General features: G+C 49.3%; 1 protein-coding gene across 1 annotated transcript; it reads right to left on the reverse strand.

Moving 5' to 3' along the window:
- Positions 1-7005: 7005 nt before the first annotated feature.
- Positions 7006-18963, reverse strand: LRRC55 (leucine rich repeat containing 55). Its single transcript, XM_067748997.1, has 3 exons — positions 17840-18963; positions 15435-16928; positions 7006-11248 (listed from the first exon to the last, which is right to left on the reverse strand). Exons 2-3 carry the CDS (start codon positions 16153-16155, stop codon positions 11013-11015), a joined length of 957 nt encoding a protein of 318 aa, XP_067605098.1. The 5' UTR covers positions 16156-16928; positions 17840-18963; the 3' UTR covers positions 7006-11012.
- Positions 18964-19864: the final 901 nt, after the last annotated feature.

Raw genomic sequence — 19864 nt, forward strand, 5'->3', positions numbered from 1 at the left:
GGCTTTATTATTATTATTATTATTATTATTTATTTATTTATTTTTTTGCGGTATGCGGGCCTCTCACTGTTGTGGCCTCTCCTGTTGCGGAGCACAGGCTCCGGACGCGCAGGCTCAGTGGCCATGGCTCACGGGCCCAGCCTCTCCGCGGCATGTGGGATCTTCCCGGACCCGGGCACGAACCCGCGTCCCCTGCATCGGCAGGCGGACTCTCAACCACTGCGCCGCCAGGGAAGCCCTAGGGGCTTAATTATTGATTAAACATTTTGCTTAAAGTAATCCTTAGAAGCCACCTTTATTTCTGAGGACGGCTTTGTTTCTCCCTTTTCTTATTCATCCAAATAGCAACTGTGCAGCGCAGCCGCCCTCCTCCTGGTACGTCATAGGCTCCATGGCTGCATCTGTGCCCCTTAGGCTGCTGCATTCTTTCCAAAAGCTCAATATTCTTCCACTACTGTGGAGGGGGTGGGGTTCTTAACTTTGCTTGGAGGAGTCACATACTACCTCGTGTCCGGATTGTAAATGACTTTTCTTTTGGGGGAAAGCATGTTGCCATTATACGTTTCTCTGTAAAAATCTTATTTTGCAGTAATTGCTTGGGATGTCAATACTCTTCAAGACCAGTTTGAGATGGCTGGTAATCTTCTCTTCATTATTAATTTTTGTTGTCCTTGTCAAACTCTGAAAATATTGTGCACTGGCATTTCTCAAAGCAAAGTGATGCAAATTTCCAGTGGCGTTATGCCTGGAGAAGTTAGAAACAATAACTGGAGAATTCATCTGTTCCTTGCATTGGTCAATTTAATTGCATCTAGAATACTATTTTTATTAATAAAAATAGCAGTTGCTAATTGTTTGTTGATTTCTTACTATAAGTCAGACACTATTCTAGTGTCATTAGTAGGGATTATATCATTGAATCACCACTACAACTCTATGAGATAGGTAGTATTCCCACTATACAGAGAAGGGAATGAGTCGGGGCAATATTGAGTAACTTATCTGGTTAGCAGTGACAACAGCAGGACTTGAACTTGGTTGGTTAGACCCCGGAGCATGGGCTCTTACCTTCTCTGCACCTTGCTCCTGGGACGGTATGATCGCTCCGGCTTCAGCCTTATATTGCTGACACATTTTTGTCCTCAATAAGTCTTTTCCTCATAGGCTAGTGTTTCAATTGTGTATTATTGTATAACAAATAGCCTCAAACATAGAGGCTTAAAAAATTACTTGGCCAGCTCAGTGTAACGGCCTTCTTGCTTAATTAATTTAACGGTTGTCCCCACTGTGGCTTCATTGGACAGTTCTCTTGCTGGTCCTGCTTGGGATCTCCCGTGGGGCTGTGGTCAGAGGGTGGCTGCAGCTGGAATGTTCAGAGAGATGCACTAATGTGCCTGGTGCCTGGAGCGGTTGGCTGGAAAGCTGGGCTCCGCTGGCACACTGGAATGGCGGAGCCTCTTTCTCTCCACGTGGTCTCTCCACGTGAACTCTTCGTCTGTCTCCATGGATCAGACAATCCGTGGGAGCTCAAGGCTCCCAAGACCACAAAAGCAGAAGCTGCCAGGCCCTCGTAAGGATTAGGTCCGGAACCGGCACAGCTCAGTTCCACTACCTTCCTCTGGTTAAATTGAGTTGCAGGGCCAGCACAGATTCAGGGTGGGGCGGACCACACCAAGGCATGATTCACTGGGTCCCGTGTTTGGAGACAGACTGTCGCAGCTGGCCAACGTGACCTATCTGGTATAGGATAGCAGTGTAGCACACTGAGTCTGGAGGACAGATGTGGATTAAAACCCTGGCTTTGTCCCATTTCGACTGTGTGATGTTAGATAAGTGACTTAAACATCTCTTGGCGTCTAGCTCTTTCCCTGTAAGAGCGGGAAGCTAGTGGCTCATTGTCATTATCACGAACTGCATATCACTGTGTGCCAGGCACCGTTCTCAGCACTTTACATACTCGATCTCCTTTCATCTTCTCAGAGACCCTATCAAGTGTCTACCATTGTCCTTTCAAATCAACAGGGAAATTCAGACACAAAGAGAGGCTGTCACCTGCCCAAGTTCACATGGCTGGTAAACGGCAGCACTGGGATTTGAACCCAGGTCCCCAGGTCCATGCTCTTCGTTATGCTCTGCATTTCTCGAGAGTAGCGTCTTTCAGGCAGATGCCAACGAAATAGGGCAGGTAAAGCACTTGGTGCAGCGTGCGGTACAATATAAACGTACAAAGTCGGCAGTGGTTGTGAACGTTCACAGTGTAACATCATCCTGAGAGGCCCGGCTTGTCACCATCGTCTTTCACTCTTTGGTTAAAATCAGTACAAGCTGTTCGTTCCCATTTAAAAAAAAAAAATGACTTCATGTAATAGTCCCATTTCAAATATATTTGGGCTCATCTCAAATATAATTTGTTTCCTGGATTTGCTTCTTTGTCTACAGCTGAGGGAGTCATACTTTCCTTCTAGAAAATCATTTTGGATCGATGCTCTGCCTCTAGCATGTCAGTGGATACAAACCTACAAATCTGTACTCTGAAGGTGCTGCTGGTTATTTAGGCTTCAGTACCTGACGCTCAGAGTGACACCGCATATTTAAACCAGCACCGTATGTCCAGAGTTCTCTACCCCTGTCTCTTGGTCTTCAGGTTTGAGCTGTTTCCTGACATTATGCATCTGTTTGTAGATCTGCTTCCTCTCTCCCTCTTGTCACTTACGGATTGTTGGCTGTCTGTTGGGATTGGTTTTTTTTTCATAGAATGAAGATAGCCTTTCTGCTACTTGGGTCTGGTTGAGCATACGTACAGCTGAAGTTAAAAAAAAAAAAGAGTTATCCTTGATGCCTCTTTTGTTCTCTCTCACCGTATCTAATACATCAGCAAGTCCCATTGGCTCTGCCTCTAAAATATAACCTCAGTTTGTCTCCTTACCCACCACCAACACTGGTAGCCTTTTCACACATCTTCCAACTGGATTATGCAGAAGACCCTTCGCTGGTGTCCCAGCCTACACCCTTTCCCACCTTTGGAACAGGTTCCATACAGCGTTTGACCTGAGCTTTGAAAAATGTCATCAAATTATGTCACTCCCCTGCTCAAAACCCTCCAGTGGTCTCCCATGGCACTTAAACTTAATGTGAAGTCCAACTAAGGCCCACAAGGACCTGCTTGATGTGGGCATACTTCTTCAACCTCATCCCCCCAACCCTCTTCCTGCTGTGTTTTCTTTGCAGCACTTATCACTATTTGGAATTTTTTTTACTGTTTATTATCTGATCTAACCTCCATCCCCCACCCCCACCAATTCCCACTCCTAAATAGAAAATAGGCACCGAGGGGCAGAGACTTTATCTTCTCACTGTCATAACCCAGCATCTGAAACATGCCTATCACATGGAATTTTGAATGAGTGAAGCCATAAACTGCTCCTTTATATGGGACTCTAACTTCCCGTATGAACCATTCCCATAGCTTTAGCTTTTAACTTACTTGCATAGAGATATCTTTTGAATACTGGCTCAGCTATAGGAGGCGCATCCTCAGTTTTGTGAACAATCAGCTACATTATTATATATTTTCTAGAGCTTCATGCAATGTACTCCCAAATGATTACATGAGCTAAGTGTAAAGCTGGGGGGAACACTATAGTATTCTTTTTATCATAACCCTCTCTTAGTGGTGTTTTTCTCCTTCTATCATCTCTGCTCTCCGTGGTGAGTGAGTTGGGGATAAGGACCAGTGACACAATAGAGCCAAAATTTTCTCCTCAAATAGCCTCTCAGTCACCACCTATGGGCACTGATTCTTCCCCATCAATCTCTCTTATCCCTCCAATGGCAAACCTATCCCTGCAGTAGGTTTAATCTGCATCTGAATGGTGAAATCTGAATGCCATGCACTAACTCTTAACTTGGTAGTATTTTTTTTTCTGTTTCTTTACCTTTCATCACAAAGATCATTTTCCACAAGGAGGTTCATTTCATTTACAAAGTTCATGTTGCATTACTGTTTATGTGCTTCAAACATTTTTGGTCTCAGCCCAAATGGATCCAAATTCATTTTCTAATGTTTTAAATAGTTTTAGAGCAGATTGAAAGTAGAAACAAAAAGGAGCAGAGAGGAAGTAAAAAAAAATTTTGAGCATTAAAAATTAGAAAATCAGACTGTTTTTAGACCTACATCACAAGAGATAAAACAGAAAAGGGCTTTGAGCAAAAAGGCCCATTAAAAATTTTCAGTTAAAGCAACTTAGCCAAGTGGAAACAAATAAGAATAAGAATGTGACTTCCCATCTATTGTTTCAGATAATTGCAAGGTTGTCATTGAGAAAGAAGGTACCTGGGAAGAGAAAGCAAGGAATCAAGGTAGGCTTGAAAACACTTTTTAGGAAAGAACTTTGTGTTTGTACTGAAACATGGAACTTAGTGGAAGCAAATAGAACAAAAGTCTTATCAAGTTTTTAAGGGAGGTGAATTGCTAAGAAACCATGAACCTGGATTCGAAAAGCTATTGACTATTGAGACCCAAAACAAATTTCAGGTCAGCATACTTGCACCAGCAGGAGGCTGGTTGTAGAAGATGGACAACCTCCAAAGAGTGCATGGCCCCTAATACCCACTTTAGATATGGCCAGGATGAATAATGGAAAAGGGAGATCCTCCAAGAAGGAAGAGTCAGAGTAGAGAACGACCCACAAAAGAGTTCTTACCAGAAAGCAGAGTCAGGGTCTAATAAAGAACTTGATCTGAGGCCTTCATAATGCTCTTCCATCAGGATTTCAGAATTGCTATGGACCACGACTGCTGTGTTTTCGTTTTCCCCCTTTCTTTCCAAACAAGGGTTTTAATTTGCTGTTACTCTGTCCCTGTGCCACTACTGTGTACTGGGTATGTGTACAGTGGATGAATGATGAATTTCCTTTTTAGTTCATAGGTCACTGGACCCCAAGGAGACCTAATGGAGAAAATACTGCATCATTGGCAATCTTGAGCTTTGAGTTGGATGTGGTGACAGGATAAGATAAATGCGGGAGGAAGACTGAAACGGTATTTGCTGATGAGTGGAGCAGATGGTGTTAGAGACTTGGTGGGGTTTACGAAACCCTGTTTCCTTTGCTTTCAAGGTACATAGTAGTCTAGTCCCTTGAAATTAAATGGAGCCAAGGCACTGAGTTCTGGCCAGTGAAATATGGCTGGAATTTATGTACAATACCTCCAGCTTTGCCCCCCATCAAAGCTCCCTTGAGATTCTCCACACTGCAGAGAATGCAGTGGAGGGCTCTGTGGCCTCATGGATGGCAGGCATCAAGGGTCCCTGAATAACCATGTGGAGCAGAGCCTTTGACATGCATTGGCATGTGACATGAGCAGGAAATAAGCCTTTATTGTGTTAAATAACCCAGTAAACATGGCTTTATCCCATTGAGATTTGGGTATCACCTGTTATCACAATTAGCCTACCTTGATTAATGTAGTAATCAAAGTTATACAGAATGAAACATACAGGATATGTATTGTTTTTACCTATCCCCTTCCAATTTTTTTTTTTCACCAAGTAATTATAGAGGGTCTTTGTGACTAAAGGCTGACTTCTGATTGAGACTGGATTTTCTTAATGTCTCATATTGTTCTTGTCCCCTGAAGTCAGGTAGTCCCCAGGTATTATTGAGTGTCTAAATCCAGAACTACTACTTACTGGCTGTGTGACCTGTCTGAGCCTCCGTTCCCTCATCTGGAAATGGGTCTAATGAGTACCTGTCTTGGGTTGTCGTGAGAATTAAGTAAATTAATTCATGCATTGTGCTCAGCACAGTATCTGGTCATATGACCTGCTCCATAAATGCTTCATCAGTATCATCATCATCATAAGTTGCTAGGTATAGGCATGGCACTAGGGATAGACAGCACTGAATGAGATAGACAAGGTCTGGACTTCCGTGAGATATCTGCTCATTTCATGACCCTTATTTTTGATGTTTCACTTGTTCAGTATAGGCTCTCTTAAGTCCTTAATTTTAAGAGAAAGTTTTTGCCCCTCTCCAAACGACTCCAGAAAACACTGGTTATTGTTGTGCACATTCTTTGTCTTTCTATCTGAGTGTTCTGAGTCAGTGTGTGCGTTCCCTTTAGTGGCTTTACTCTGTGAGTGCAGTATTTGTACTCTGTGGGAGCGGGAGGAATAGAGGGAGGTTAAAATATGCATTGGTGGAAGGGACCACTTCCTGCTTAGAGCCACTTCCTCTTTAGAGTACCAGGATAACCATGGCTGCCAACATACACATACAAGTAGATTTTGCTCCTTCTTTTTCTGCCTCTGTTCCCAAGGTACACTGTCCAACCATCTCATTTCTAATGACGTGTAGGCAACCCTTGCAAGACTCAGGAAGTTTAGAATCCCTTCCTTTTTAAAAATTACCCTATGAGAACAGAGACTGAACCTACACCAGTGATGACCTCATCCGTCCTACCCCATGCATTTAGATGCCTGGTTTACCTGCATGCCTGATCTAGTGTCCTTGTGCCCACGCAGCTGGCATGGACCATCTCCCTAGCACACACTCCTTAGTGATGCTAACTAGACAGGCACACCCACTTGCCTTGGCATGTTTTACAGATGACCCAAGCTGCAAACACCAACATGTATAAGACATATGCTCTCCTCTTTGTGTAATTTCAGACACCAAAATATGCCTACACATAGGGGTGTGTGCCTACAGACGCAAGTGTATTCTTTTTTGCCTGGTAGAAATATGCTTCTGTGATGTTCCTTCTACTCCCACACATGCCCTTCCATGGCTGGCACACCTCCTAATTATTCCCATCTACACCCTCCCCATAGGCCCTTTGTGTGTATATTTTGGCACACATTCTCTTGATTCCGCCTAGCTCCTTTCTCTCTCTCTTTCTTTTTCTGCCTCCCTCCCCCTTCCTCCTCTTCACAACTCTTTAGAAAATTTGTTAAACTGTACACTCTTTTTTATTAATGTACATTTATGAAAAATTCTTCACAGTTACAAAAGTGCATGGTTATAAAATCATCTCCATACAAAGGTTGGCATCTTCCCTTTCCCCTCCCTGCCCTAACCCTCCCGCCCCCAGACAACAGCACTCCACAGTCGAGAGCTCTCTGCATCCAGAACTCTCCACCCAGTGCTGTGGCAAACACGACGGTGATTTGCAAAGGACCTTGCAACTTCCTCCTTCACTTCCCTTTTGCCTGCTTCTGGAGTGGGGAGAGCAGATGAATTTCTCTAGCTTTGGGAAGATGTTCTTTTGAGGCGTGGACAAAGGTGTCTCTTTTTACTCTTCTAGAGCTGGAAAGGATGTCAGAGTGATACAAACAAAGACATCTCTAGGGAAAATGGGGGTTCTAGGTCTTCCCTGATGGAGAAGTAGCTGTCTTGTTCTGTTCAAATTCCGTACACCAAGTTCCTTGAAAGGAACCAGTAAACTCTATAGCAACTCAGGGGATCTATTTCTGCGGGGTTTCCTGGGAATCCCTGCAGGAATGGAGATACAGATGAGGGTTTGTCATAGGGTGACCAGAGGCAACTTGTCCAGAGTGGTGTGTACAGATGTGGGGTCTTTTCTAAAGAACAATTTTCTTGGTCCAGACCTTGACCATCATAGCCCTGTTGGTTACCTAAACTTTGCTATCCTCAGGCCCGGCATGAAAAAATCTTCTGTGATGAGGACAGATCTCTGAGGGGTAGAGAAGCAATCAGGCTGTCATTAGGCTGCCTCAGCTACATACTTGTCTCTCATATATTTTCTGAGCAGCTATTCCTACCCCAACCCTAATGGGATTCCATTTTAGTGTAGTAAGCGATACAGTAAACAGACAGCTGGGTAGACCATGTCAGAGAACTGAACTCAGGCTCCAGAGAGATTGGCCTCATATCAGTAGATACCCAACATCCACAGAACCTCATGAACAGACACATGGACTCAGAGATACCTCCAGGCTTACGTGTTAACCAGTCTGGAGAAAACCTAATGAAGCCTTGTAGGGGCAACATCATGGGTTCTTGGTCAGTAGGGTTGTGGGAAGAGTTCCAACCAGGACTGCTAGATTATCCCTAGAAGCATACCACTAGAAGTTTGCTTCTGATAGCCTGCACGAGATGGTGGTGGTGGCAGGCAGGGAAGAAGCACAAATTCCTTGGCGGTAGGGAAGTTAAATGCTTTCTACATTGTGGGTTAGTTAACTGGGGACCTTCTAGTAGCTGGAGAAGCATCTGTTCTTTAAAAGCCTGTATCCTACTCAGAAAGGTTTGCCATTAATGGGAACTAAACAGTATTATTAGAATGGACATTTGATCTCAAGGGCTAGCTTGTTTGGTCTAGTTCTATGCAAAAAAAAATCACATGTCTTAAAATATGTTAACTATATTTCAGCAAACCAGAGTCTCTAAGAGATTATGATAGATGTATATGGTGTCCCTCTGTGAGAGGTTTAACTGTTTGTGTCAGGACTATTATTTCTAAAAGTTCTTCCTCAAATACTTTAGGCTGTCAGCTTGACTCGTGGAGAGAGCGGCCCTGGTCCGCTCGTCCTTGGACACAGTTGAAGAAGACAGTGGGCACAGTTCTGCTCCCGTTCTCACGGGAGCGGGGTTCTGACCCAGGTGTTGTAAGTGAGATGCAGAGGAGACAAGATTCAAGTACCCCAGGTCTAGCAAAGTTTCGGGCACTCTTTTGGTTGACTAGCTCAGGGAAGCATGAATAGGGGAAGACTTCTTGGAAGATGATGTGCCAGGAGGATGGGTGATGCAAGCTTGCTGGAGCTGAAGGCAAGGTAGAATGTCCTCGTTTTAATTCTCATTTTGGCCACAGCCTTGCCAACATATCGGACTGGGTCTTAAAGTCTTCCCCTATCCTGCAGAGGCTCTCATCCCACTGCTTTCCTGCTTCCTTTGTATCTCTTGCAAAACTGCACAGCAGGGCTCAAGTAGGAACGCAGCTTCCTCTCCTGTTTTCCAGAGGTCTTATTTCTTGCATGACTACCACCGTGGCCACCGGTCTTGATGTGTTATTTACACGTTGTAAGGCAGGTGTCTCCTATTCAGATGTTATCTGTGCTGCTTCTCTGTTTCAGGGGCTGATGTGCCCTGAGCACATCTAAATCTGCAGGGCACCTGATTTTACTGCCCTTTATTTAGCTGATCTACTAGGACCTTCATGGCTGTGAATCCTAGGGACCCACTACCCAGCCCTCCCAGGCAGTTTCTTCCTCAAGCACCTGGGAAAGCACTGGAAAGAGAAACGAGATGGAGTTGAGTCGCAACCCTGCTGTGTAAGCAGGTCACACCCAGTCTTGAATCTCTATTGCTCCATCTGTAGAATAAGAGTAATGATGTCGGGCTTGTCTCCCACACAGGGTCGTGCAAAGTCAAGGAGAATGATGCCAAAGTACCTGCACAAACTGTCCAGCACTGAACAAATACAGGGAAGATAATGATGAAGATGATGAAACTGACAATGAAGATGATGACAATGATGATGATGATAGTTGTGCTTCGCACATGAGATTACTTGATTTTTGACTGCTTAGACATGGTTCCCTGAATGGAGCTGCCTATCACCTTCCTTCTAGAGTTTATCCGGATAATGTTGGGTAAGATACTCAGCTCTCTACAATTAATTCATCTGTAAAATGGGAATCATAAAACTCACTAGGCAGTGTTGCTGGGAGAATTGAAATCAATGACTCAGCAGATTTAAAAGTACCCAGGAGAATGCCTGGTCCTTTTTGGGAGCTTCATCAAGTTGGAATTTGAACTTAGATAACTTTAGAGGGAATTGTGATGTTCCCCAACTTGAATGGGGTAGTAGGAAGAGCACAGATTTTATTTTACTCGTTAAGTAGCATGTGACTTAACCTCTCTGAGCCTTAATTTCTTCATCTGTAAAATGGGGACAGCAGTGCTCACCTCAAGAGGTTGTTGTGTGCATTAAAGGGAATTGTCTCTGGAGAGAGCTTATCACAGTGCCTGACACCAGCAAGTGCTGGGTAATTAACAGCTCTCTCACCCTTATGCTGAAGTGGGTGAGTTGCTTAGAAGGGGGAGCAAATCCTCTGATGGTTACGACTGTGGCGGCCTTCTCCTCCTTCCGTCCTGGGTATCATGCTACAGGGCTGCAGCCCATGGTGCGCTGCCCTGTCGAGATCCCTTGGCATGAGCACCGTGGCAAGAACAGTCACAAGATTAGGAGTCCCAGGGTGCCAGGACTCCTGCTTCCCTCTTCTGAAGCCCAGGCTCGAGTGAGAGGCAAAAGACAGGGGTAGGAGAAGAGCACTGAAGGTGTCCATCCTCAGTTTGCTACCTGGACCTCGCCAGCATGCTACAATTGGCCGCATAGGATGGGGGGAGGGCAGTCAACAGGAGGTGGTCTCACCTGGCAGCTGTTGGTAGGAGGAGGCTCAGGGGGCTGGCATGGAGGTGTTCTCGCCCTCAGAGGCAGTGATGGGCAACGCCGAGGGCTGACAGATTGGGTGTCGGGGGGAAAGTTTTGGTCCTGTGTCACTTCCGCTCTGTACATTGAAGTCACAGGTATCGTTCACTGTTCTCAACACACCAGGCATACTCTGGTCTCTGTCATTGGCTTCTGTCTGTCCTTCTTTGTCTATGGACAAAGCAGACAATTTTTTGATGACCCAGTTCACCTGGGTCATCAAAAATCACCTCCATTCTTATAATTCTCTTGGACTTTTCTAGACACAGTTGATGACCCCTCCTCTGGGCTTCCATAACTATGTACTCAGTGTGCTGATAAAAGGTCTTAAAGGGAAGAGTTTTCGACTCTCTCTCCTCTATCCGAGGTAAGTGCCTTGAGGGGCAAAGGTGTAGGTCGGTCCCAGTTCCTAGCACAGTGTCTGGCCCACCGTAGAAGCTCACACGAAGGTAGTTTCCTGACCTTGCTTGAGCCACGACCTGGCTGCCCACTCTGGCCGGGGCAGAGCCAGAGTGGGCAGCCAGGGAGGGTGCCCGGTGGTCAGCGGCGTGGAGGTACCCGGGTCAAATCTCCTCCTCTTCGCTGGCCTTGCTCCAGCGGTGGCAGCAGTTGGCCGTGATGCCCAGGAGGAAGTTGGTGGCCACGGATGCGATGGAGACCACGAAACCCACGAAGGCGATGAAGAGGTAATCATCCAGGGTCAGGGTCAAGTGGCAGGCCTTGAAGCTCTCCTCGGTCAGGGAGAAGAGTGGGGCGCCCTCGACTTCTGGGGGGCCCCGGCACTCAGCCAGCTGAGAATCTGCAACACAGAAGCCAGGGAGGGTGAGTGGCTTAGGGGAGAGCAGGAAGAGGGAGCCCCTGCCCCTCCCAGGAGAAGCTGGGTTTTTATGAAGTTTCTTCCGTGTGCCAAAAGTTTCACTCACCTTCTTTAGTGCCCTCAACAACCCTCACAGCAAGTTTTTTTTTTTTAATTTTTTTAATAGATCTTTATTGGAGTATAATTGCTTCACAATAGTGTGTTAGTTTCTGTTGCACAACAAAGCTAATCAGCCATATGCGTACATATGTCCTCTTATCCCCTCCCTCTTGAGCCTTATATATGGGTTTTTGTGTGTGTGTGTGATACGCGGGCCTCTCACTGTTGTGGCCTCTCCCATTGCGGAGCACAGGCTCCGGACGCGCAGGCTCAGCGGCCATGGCTCACGGGCCCAGCCGCTCCGCGGCACGTGGGATCTTCCCGGACTGGGACACGAACCCGTGTCCCCTGCATTGGCAGGCGGACTCTCAACCGCTGCGCCACCAGGGAAGCCCCTATATATGTTTTTATAGAGGTGGAGATCACTGCTCGGAGACTTTAGTAACTTGCCTAAAGTCCCGTAGCCCCTGCTAACGGCAGATCTGGGACTTCTGTGGGATTTCATCATCATTGTAATCTCTTACAATAGCCTCCCAACTGGTTTCTAGGCTTCTGCCCTTAATCCACCTCGACACAGCTGGCTGAGTGATCCTTTTAAACCTGAAGTCCTGCCATGTCACTCTGTGCTTGAAACCTTCCCCAGGCTTCTTCTCCTTCCCAGAAGAACCTCCCCATCCCTTCCACTCTCTTCCTGGTTTGCTCGGATCCATCCACGCACACCTCCTGCTCATTCTTCCATCACCCCGAGCATGTCCCCTTTCAGTGTGGGGAGGGGGAGCCTTTGCATTTGTCCCCTCGTGAGGGTGCTTCTCCCCTGGATCTCTGCACAGCTCAGGCCCTCACCGCCTCTGGGACTTTGCTTGAATATCAACTTCTCAGTGAGGCCTTCCTTTCGGATTCTATATAAAACAGCAACCCCACTTCACTTTTCTCTGGGCCTTCTCTCTCTTACCTACTTTGCTTATTTTTTTCCCCATTGTAATTATCACTGTCTCACAGTTTGTTTATTATCTGTTTTCTCCTTTTGAATATAAGTTCTTCCTGTAGTATCCTTAGCATTAGAACAGAGGCCTGCCCATTAAATGCTCAATTAACCTTTGTTAATTGAATATGTGAATGAATGACTCTGTCCAACTCCAAAGCATTGGGTCTTTCTACTACCCCATATGGCTTTTCCAGATACACAGAGTGTGTAGGGTTAAGAGTTTGGGCTCTGGAGCTATCGGCCTTGGTTCAAATCCCCTCTCTATCCCTCCCTAGCTGTAGGATTATGCCTAAGTTATTTAACACCTCTGTGTTGTGGTTCCTTTATCTATAAAATAAGGATAATAAAAGTAACTGTGTCATGGGATTGTAGTGAGGATTCTATGAATTAACTTACAGAAATGATATATTCTTGGTACACAGTAAGTACTACATAGGTGCGTGTTTTTATTGTCATCCTAGGTTGGTCTTTCTGGACAGGTCAGTGGGGTCATATTCTGCACACAGACTTCTACAGGAGGGGCTTCTCCTTCGGTGGGGTTGCTGTTCTCTCCATCACTGATGGCCCCAGCTCACCCTTCCAGGGTCACTGGTACAAACGCATGGTGGCTGTCAGTGGCTGCATCTTTCTCTGCCTTGGGAGGGAGAGCGGCAGGCAGAGAGCAGTTCTGCCTCGCAGTGCCAGCACTGGCCTTCCAACAGCCGGCCACTCCTTCGTTCAGTGGGTAAATATTAATCCAACTCTCTCCTTGGGCAAGTCTTTCTTGCTCTTCTGGTTCTTATGAAGAAATGGGAAATGTAAGAAGGGGATAGTTTGGTCTCAATCGTCTAAGAAAGTCAATGTGAAGGAGCTTTTTAAATTATGTGGTGCATAAATGGTGTTTATTCATTCTGCCGTCTTTGAGGGAGAAGAATAAAATGATGGACTTGGATTGACTCTTTTGAGAAACGGATGAGCATGATTCTCCTTAGAAATGGAGAGTCAGGTTCAGAGGGAGGCTGCAACCTTCCCCAAAGCCCAGGCTGAAGGGTCTCTGTAGGCTGTATGCATAGGACCCCAGACTCCAGCCAGGACGAGATGGCACCTGGAGTTGAACATCCAGAACCAGAAGATGCTGAATCCCAAAGTCTATTGAGTGAATGAATGGGGTGGTGGTGATGCATTGCAAGGCTGGGGGATGTGGGGACCCTGAGGGCAACTGACAGAGCCTGCAGGAGGGCAGGATGGGAGCCCGGGGGTTGACGAAGCCCTCTGGTAAGTCAAGGGACCAGTCTCGAAGTTGATTTATATCCCAAGATCTCCCTATGTTTCTCTGTGTTGGGATTTGTCCAAAAGATAGGGATAGTAATGGGAATCCCATGAAGAAAAAGGGAGGAAGAAGCAGAAAAAGACAAAGGGAAGAGTGTCACCTAGTCCTACCTAGACTGGCAAGTTCTTTGCCTCCAAGACGAAATATCCTGGAGAGTGTGTCATCATGCAAAGTGTGTTCTATGGAGGAACAGGGAAGCTGCATCTCTGGCTGTGGCCTGTGGCCAGTCACTTTCCCTCTCTGGAACTTGGGTCCCTCATCTGTACGGACATGAGCCTTCGCTGATGGGATCTTGGACCCCTCTCCTGCTCACTGGGAGCCTGGGCTTCTTCCGAAGGGCAGCAGGGACCTCCGAGATCCCAGAAGAGGAGAAGCCCCTGTGTGTGGAGGAACCCTGCGGGCCTTTTCTGTCCTTAGTGCACAAGAGAGAGGGGACGAGGTGCAGCCTGCAGAGGTTAGGCTAGTGGGGAGATCGATCCAGGCAGCCAGGCTTCCCCTCGTGTGCCCTCCCCTCAGCCCATCTCGGTCCCCAGCTATTTTGGTCCCAGAGATCTTCCTCCCGCAGTTCTGTGGGAACACTGGAATCGTGACCCACAGCCCCCCGCAAACTATTTTGATCCTGGGCTCCCCACTCAGTCCTCCTCTCCCTCCCACCTCATCCAGCACCACTGCTTCTGAACTCGCTCTGAGCTCAGGCTCTGGGAAAGCCCCCGGGTGGCGCCCCCCCGGCTAGCCCTACTGCAGAGGTTCGGTGCTGCCACACAGGAGAGCTGGTGGCTGGGGACCACAGCTCAACACTGCCTGCCTGCAGGCTCATTGAGCCTGTGGGGTTCAGGCTCCTTCAGTCCCCAGTCCATTCCCAGTAGAGGCTGGCTCGTTAAATAGCCACATAAGAGTTTCTCTTCTCAGATCCACACTCCATGCCCAAAACTTGCAGAATTCTGCCAAGGCCCTTTGGCCAGCCCAGAACTCAAGTCCTGCCCACTCCTGGTAGCCTAGAACCTGACTCATCGGGATACAGCCAGAGGGCAGCCAGGCTGCCAGGGTTCGAATCCTGACTCCAACCCTTAACGGCTGTAGGACGTTGGGCAAGTTACTGAGCCTCTCTGTGCCTTGATTTCCTCCTCTGTGTGTGTGTGTGTGTGTGTGTGGTGTCTCACCAGGGTTCTTGTGAGGATGAGATGAGCTAAAACATGTAATATATTTAGAATAGGGCCTGGCAGATAGTAAGTACTACAATAAATGGGGTGAACCATTTCTATTTCTTCTAGTACTTAGCACACTTAAAAAGCAATCTGGTAGAGCAGAACAGAGCTTAGAAGTCAAATAAACCTGGGTTTTATCCACAGCTCTGCCACTTTCTAAATGAGTGACTCTGGCCAAGTCTTTTCATTGTTTTAAACCTCAGTGTCTTCACTTGTAAAATGGGGATAATAAGAGTGGGGTCCAATGAGATAACACCTACCAAGTTGGAAGGTCACGGTGGACGCTCAATAAACACTGTCTATTATTAATGACCTGTTCTTACTTGTTTGCTCTCTGTCTACCTCATTAGGTCATCAGGGCCACAGGGGCGAGGGTGGCGTCTGTTTCATTAATGCCGGGTCCCCTGCACCGGGCACGCACAGCAAGAACTCGGCAAAGACTTGGGCAGTGCAAGACCGGTGCACGAGGAGGCGAGCCCGGGTCGGCCCTCAGCAGGTGCGCAGGGTCTCTAAGTCCCTCCCTCTCCCGCGGAGCCTTTGCTGTCCGCGGGGCCGGGCTCCCTCCCTTACCCGTCGTGCAGCGCTGGATGCGGTTCCGCAGCCACTTCAGCAGGGGCTCCATGGTGCAGCCGCATACCCAGGGGTTGCCGCCGATCTGCAGGGTCACCAGCCCCGGCAGGCCCTCGAGAGCCTCGAGGCTGAGGAAGGCCAGGCCCCCGTAGCTGAGGTCCAGGTCCCGGAGCTGCGCCAGGCCCTGGAAGGCCCGCGGGTGCACCCTCCGCAGCCCCGGGTTGTGGCTCAGGTCGATGTGCACGAGGCCGTGGGCGGCCTGGAACATGTCGGCCGGCACGTGGCTGAGGTTGTTGTAGCTCAGGTCTAGGTGTGCCAGGCGCTTGGCGTGCAGGAAGAGGCCCGCGGGCAGTTCGACCAAGGAGTTGTTGCGCAAATCCAGCACCCGGAGCTCTATGTAGCACGTGAGGTAGCCAGACGGCACGGCGGCAATGCGGTTGTGGGCCAGGCTGAGGTTGCGAGTGTCCCTCGGCAGGTCCGGGGGCACGGAGAAGAGCCGCTGGCTGCTGCAATCCACCACCTGGTTATGGCACGTGCAAAGGACCGGGCAGCTGGTGCCGGCATCCGAGGGCATCACCCCTGCGGCCAAGATGAGGGAGACCAGCAGCATGGCCGGGCGGGGGGGCCCAGGCCAGGGCAGCTGGGACCAGGTGTCACCCATCTTAGGCTGCTGGCAAGAGCGGTGCTGAAGGGAGGCCATCGGGGCTGGGGCTGTGTCCATGGAATCAAGAGTCAGTGTCTTAGAAAGGCAGCTGCATCAGGGGCCAGAGCCCTGGCAGGTGGGCTTGGCGGCACGTGGTATCATGGCTCCAGCCTTTCCCAGGAGCCTCTAAGCACCAGAGGGCTCCCTGCGTGAGCTCCACAGGAAGTCCCCTTTGGGGCCTAGGGGGCCGTACACCCAGCTGAGGTCCCCCAGGGTCTGAAAAGATGATCAAAGCTTGAGAAAGGAATGACCCAAGGATGGGGCTGGACCAGCTGCCAGCAGGTCGGGGAAGGGTCCCTGCAGGTCTTTTATGTCCCTCTCACCCATGACTTCTGGGTGCTCCTCTCTGGACCATGTCTGAGAGATGGGAGGGGGACTGGAGGACAGGGAAGGTGCCTTTTAAAGGTCCTGGCATGTCTGCAAACCCCCAAGCCCTGTCCCAAGTCTGGGACCCATTAGGAGGCCAGGGCTGCTTTTGAACCTCCCGCATTCAAGGTCTCAGAGGCCATTGCTACTGACGGCCCAGTGGGCTCGAGTCCAAGAGGGTCCTGGAGTGGGCGTTTGGGGAAGGGAACCCGGAGGGGAGGGGGTCTCCATGGGCCTCTGAAAGCCTCGGTACTCAGCCTCAGTGTCTACCGAAATCCCCAGGGAAGGGAGGAGCCCCACGGTCGGCCACTGCGGCTGGAAAGAGCCATGTGTCCCGGAGGTGCAGGATGAGGGTCGGCTAGGAGAGCTCAGGGGATGGACTTCCCAAGCCGGGCTCCGTGTTCAGTGGGCGGAAGCCGAATTCCCTGTGTCAACAAGGAAAGCACTCAGGCAGAGCGAACCAGTGCGTGTCCTCTCTGCTGTCCTCCTAGGTTCCTGGCTGCCTCCCCTGGCTGCCTTCTTGGCCACCAACCGCAAAGTTCTCTGCTTACTGTCTCTCAAGTGTGGGGACAGACCCCACTCTCATATTGTTGTCACCCACTAACCTTCCCCCCGCCGACCTGCAGCCATCCTTCTCCTAGGTGTCTGTCCTGGGCTAGGTGCACTGGCTTCTTCTCCTAGCCCCACCCACATCAGCACCCAACACCCCACCTTCGAATAACTCTCTAAGAAAAAATGCATACACACACTGGCCGTTTGCACACCCCCTTTCCACACTCAGCACTCCCATCTCCCCCCCCGCCACACACACACACACACACACACACACACACACACACACACACACACGAGCATTGTTCTTCTCCTGTGACTCCCCCATATTTTGCCCGGCCATCACACCTCCCCAGTTTTCTCTCCCGCTTCCTTCTGCATACGCATACCTGCAGAGCCTCCTTCCCAGTCTGCCCCCACCATCTTTCACCCCTGGTGCGCACCCCTAATCCCAGCATCCTTTTCCACAAACACTCCACTCTCCCCTCTGCCCCGCAGTGGGAGCCCACACCCACACTGGGTCAGGCAGAGAGGCTGAGCGTGATGACACACCCAGTGTCTCAGCTCGCTACCCACCCCGCATCCGCCGTGGCCCCTCATTTCTCTCGCACCCACTTGCTGTCCTCACTTGTCCTCCCCTCACCCCCTCGTCCGGCACTGCCTCTCTTCTCACCGCTTCCAGCCTCAATCCCCCCCACTGGGAAATCACCCCAGCTCCCCTTAACCAGACTCCTTTTTCTCAGCCCCAAGGTCTCCCCCTGCACTCCCACAGGAGCCCACTTACTCTGTTCCAAGGACACAGCCATCAATCTGCAGCAGACACGGGGCTCCCTCCCTCATCCTGGAATCCCCGCTCGCTCGCTGCTCCAGGAGAAGAGATTGCCTCACAGGCTTGTCCCCTCCCCCGGCCTCTCCTCCATGGCTCCGGGATCCCTGGGCAGCATCCTCTGTGGTTTCCCGTCCTGTGGTCCCCGTGCCGTTTCCTTTCTTTTACTCAAAAGGGGAATCAGAGAGAGGATGCTTAGAAGAAAGTTCACAGAATCCGAATGCTTCTTCCCGAAACTCAGCTAGTGCTGAGGCTGCTGGGGTATGTGGCTTCTGCCAGGTCCTCCCCTCCCTCCCCCTTCCCTCCCTCTCTCCCCTCCTCTCTCCCTTTTTCGCTCCCTTTCTTTCCTCGAGGGCCAGGTACTGACGTTTCACTGTCTCTTAGCAACTGCCTCCACATCTCTGAGCAACAGGAGAGCTGGCTATGGACCCCACCAAGATGATAGAGAAGAGAACGAAGCAGTCACAGAATCCACACCCACAGGATCCTAGTGATGGGACAAAGGGGGAGAAGGGGCGAGGCGGGTAGACAGGCCAGGACAGGGGCAGGGACAGAGGAGCAGGCAGGAAGAGAGGGCAACAGGGCCCAGAGGGAGAGACTGGAACAGGGGCAGAAGCATGAATCTGGCCTCTGAGATGGAGGAAGGGAGACTTAAGGGCATCAGACCCAAATGGGATAGGAGGGAGGGCTTGGAATGGAGAAAGGAACCGAGTGGGGAGGCAATAAAGATATGAATGAAGATGGAAAGAAAAAAGAGAAGTGCATGAGACAAGTTTGCTCACTTGATGGGGTCTGTCTATTCAGTCCATATACAGCATCTGTTTCCCTGGGTCTGAATGTATTTTGGTCACTAGGTACCAGGTGACGAGACTGGCTCAGGGCTTGTCAGGGATAATTATAGGAGGTGAGAACTTTTCTGGGTTCCTTAACTGTCCTTAAGTCCTGACCCCATGAGCTCTGAGAGCTTTTGGGATGCAAAGTGCTGACTGCCCGTTCCAGGTGGGGTACCTGGGGCTGTAGAGACAGATGTGTCTCTCAGGGAGTGAAAGTTGCCAGAAAAACCTTGTGGTTCTGACTCTTTCTCCAGGCCCAGGGACTCTGCTGCCCTGTTTCTATCTCTCCAGGCTTCCTGCTCCCTCCCGCCCCAGACTGACTTCAGATGAGGGTGAAGTCTTTGCAAAACCTCTTTTCTTGGTGACCCATGGAACCAGTCTCTAGCTGCCCTGCATTTCAAAAACCAGCTTGACTAGTTGGTTTGGTCACAGAGCTGGTTCATTTCTTCTTTTATTTATTTATTATTATTATTATTTTTTATTTTTGGCTGCTTTGGGTCTTCGTTGCTGTGCATAGGCTCTCTCTAGTTGCAGCGAGCCAGGGCCACTCTTCGAGTGGGGGCCACTCTTCGTTGTGGTGCGCGGGCCTCTCATTGCGGCGACCTCTCTTGTTGCGGAGCACGGGCCCCGGAGCGTGTGGGCTTCGGTAGTTGTGGTGCGCGGGCTCAGTAGTTGTGGCACACAGGCCCAGCTGCTCCGCAGCATGTGGGATCCTCCCGGACCAGGGCTCGAACCCGTGTCCCCTGCACTGGCAGGCGGATTCTCAACCACTGCGCCACCAGGGAAGCCCCATCATTTCTTCTTTTAATCATTAATTATTGAGCACTCACCATATGCTGGGCACTTGGGTACATGGTGGGCAGATAGCCACCCATAAGATGGATGTAGGGTCTGCCCTTATAAGGGCGAACTCATAAATAAATAAATACAGAGCTAACGTGTTCACTCAGTTGATCTGGGGCCACTTCTATTTCAGTAATATCTTAGGTCTTTGGGGGAAACCGCAGTGGAATAATAGAAAACACGTGTCCAGTTGTACAGATTCGGGGCATTTACAAAGTTCTCAAAATCACTGTCTTCTCGAACATGATCCTTTTTCCTGTGTGGCCGTAGAAGGTCCACATCCCTTTCCACTGCTCTTACTCATATT

The sequence above is a fragment of the Pseudorca crassidens genome, chromosome 9 (assembly GCF_039906515.1).
Source record: "Pseudorca crassidens isolate mPseCra1 chromosome 9, mPseCra1.hap1, whole genome shotgun sequence".
Lineage (NCBI taxonomy): Eukaryota > Metazoa > Chordata > Mammalia > Artiodactyla > Delphinidae > Pseudorca > Pseudorca crassidens.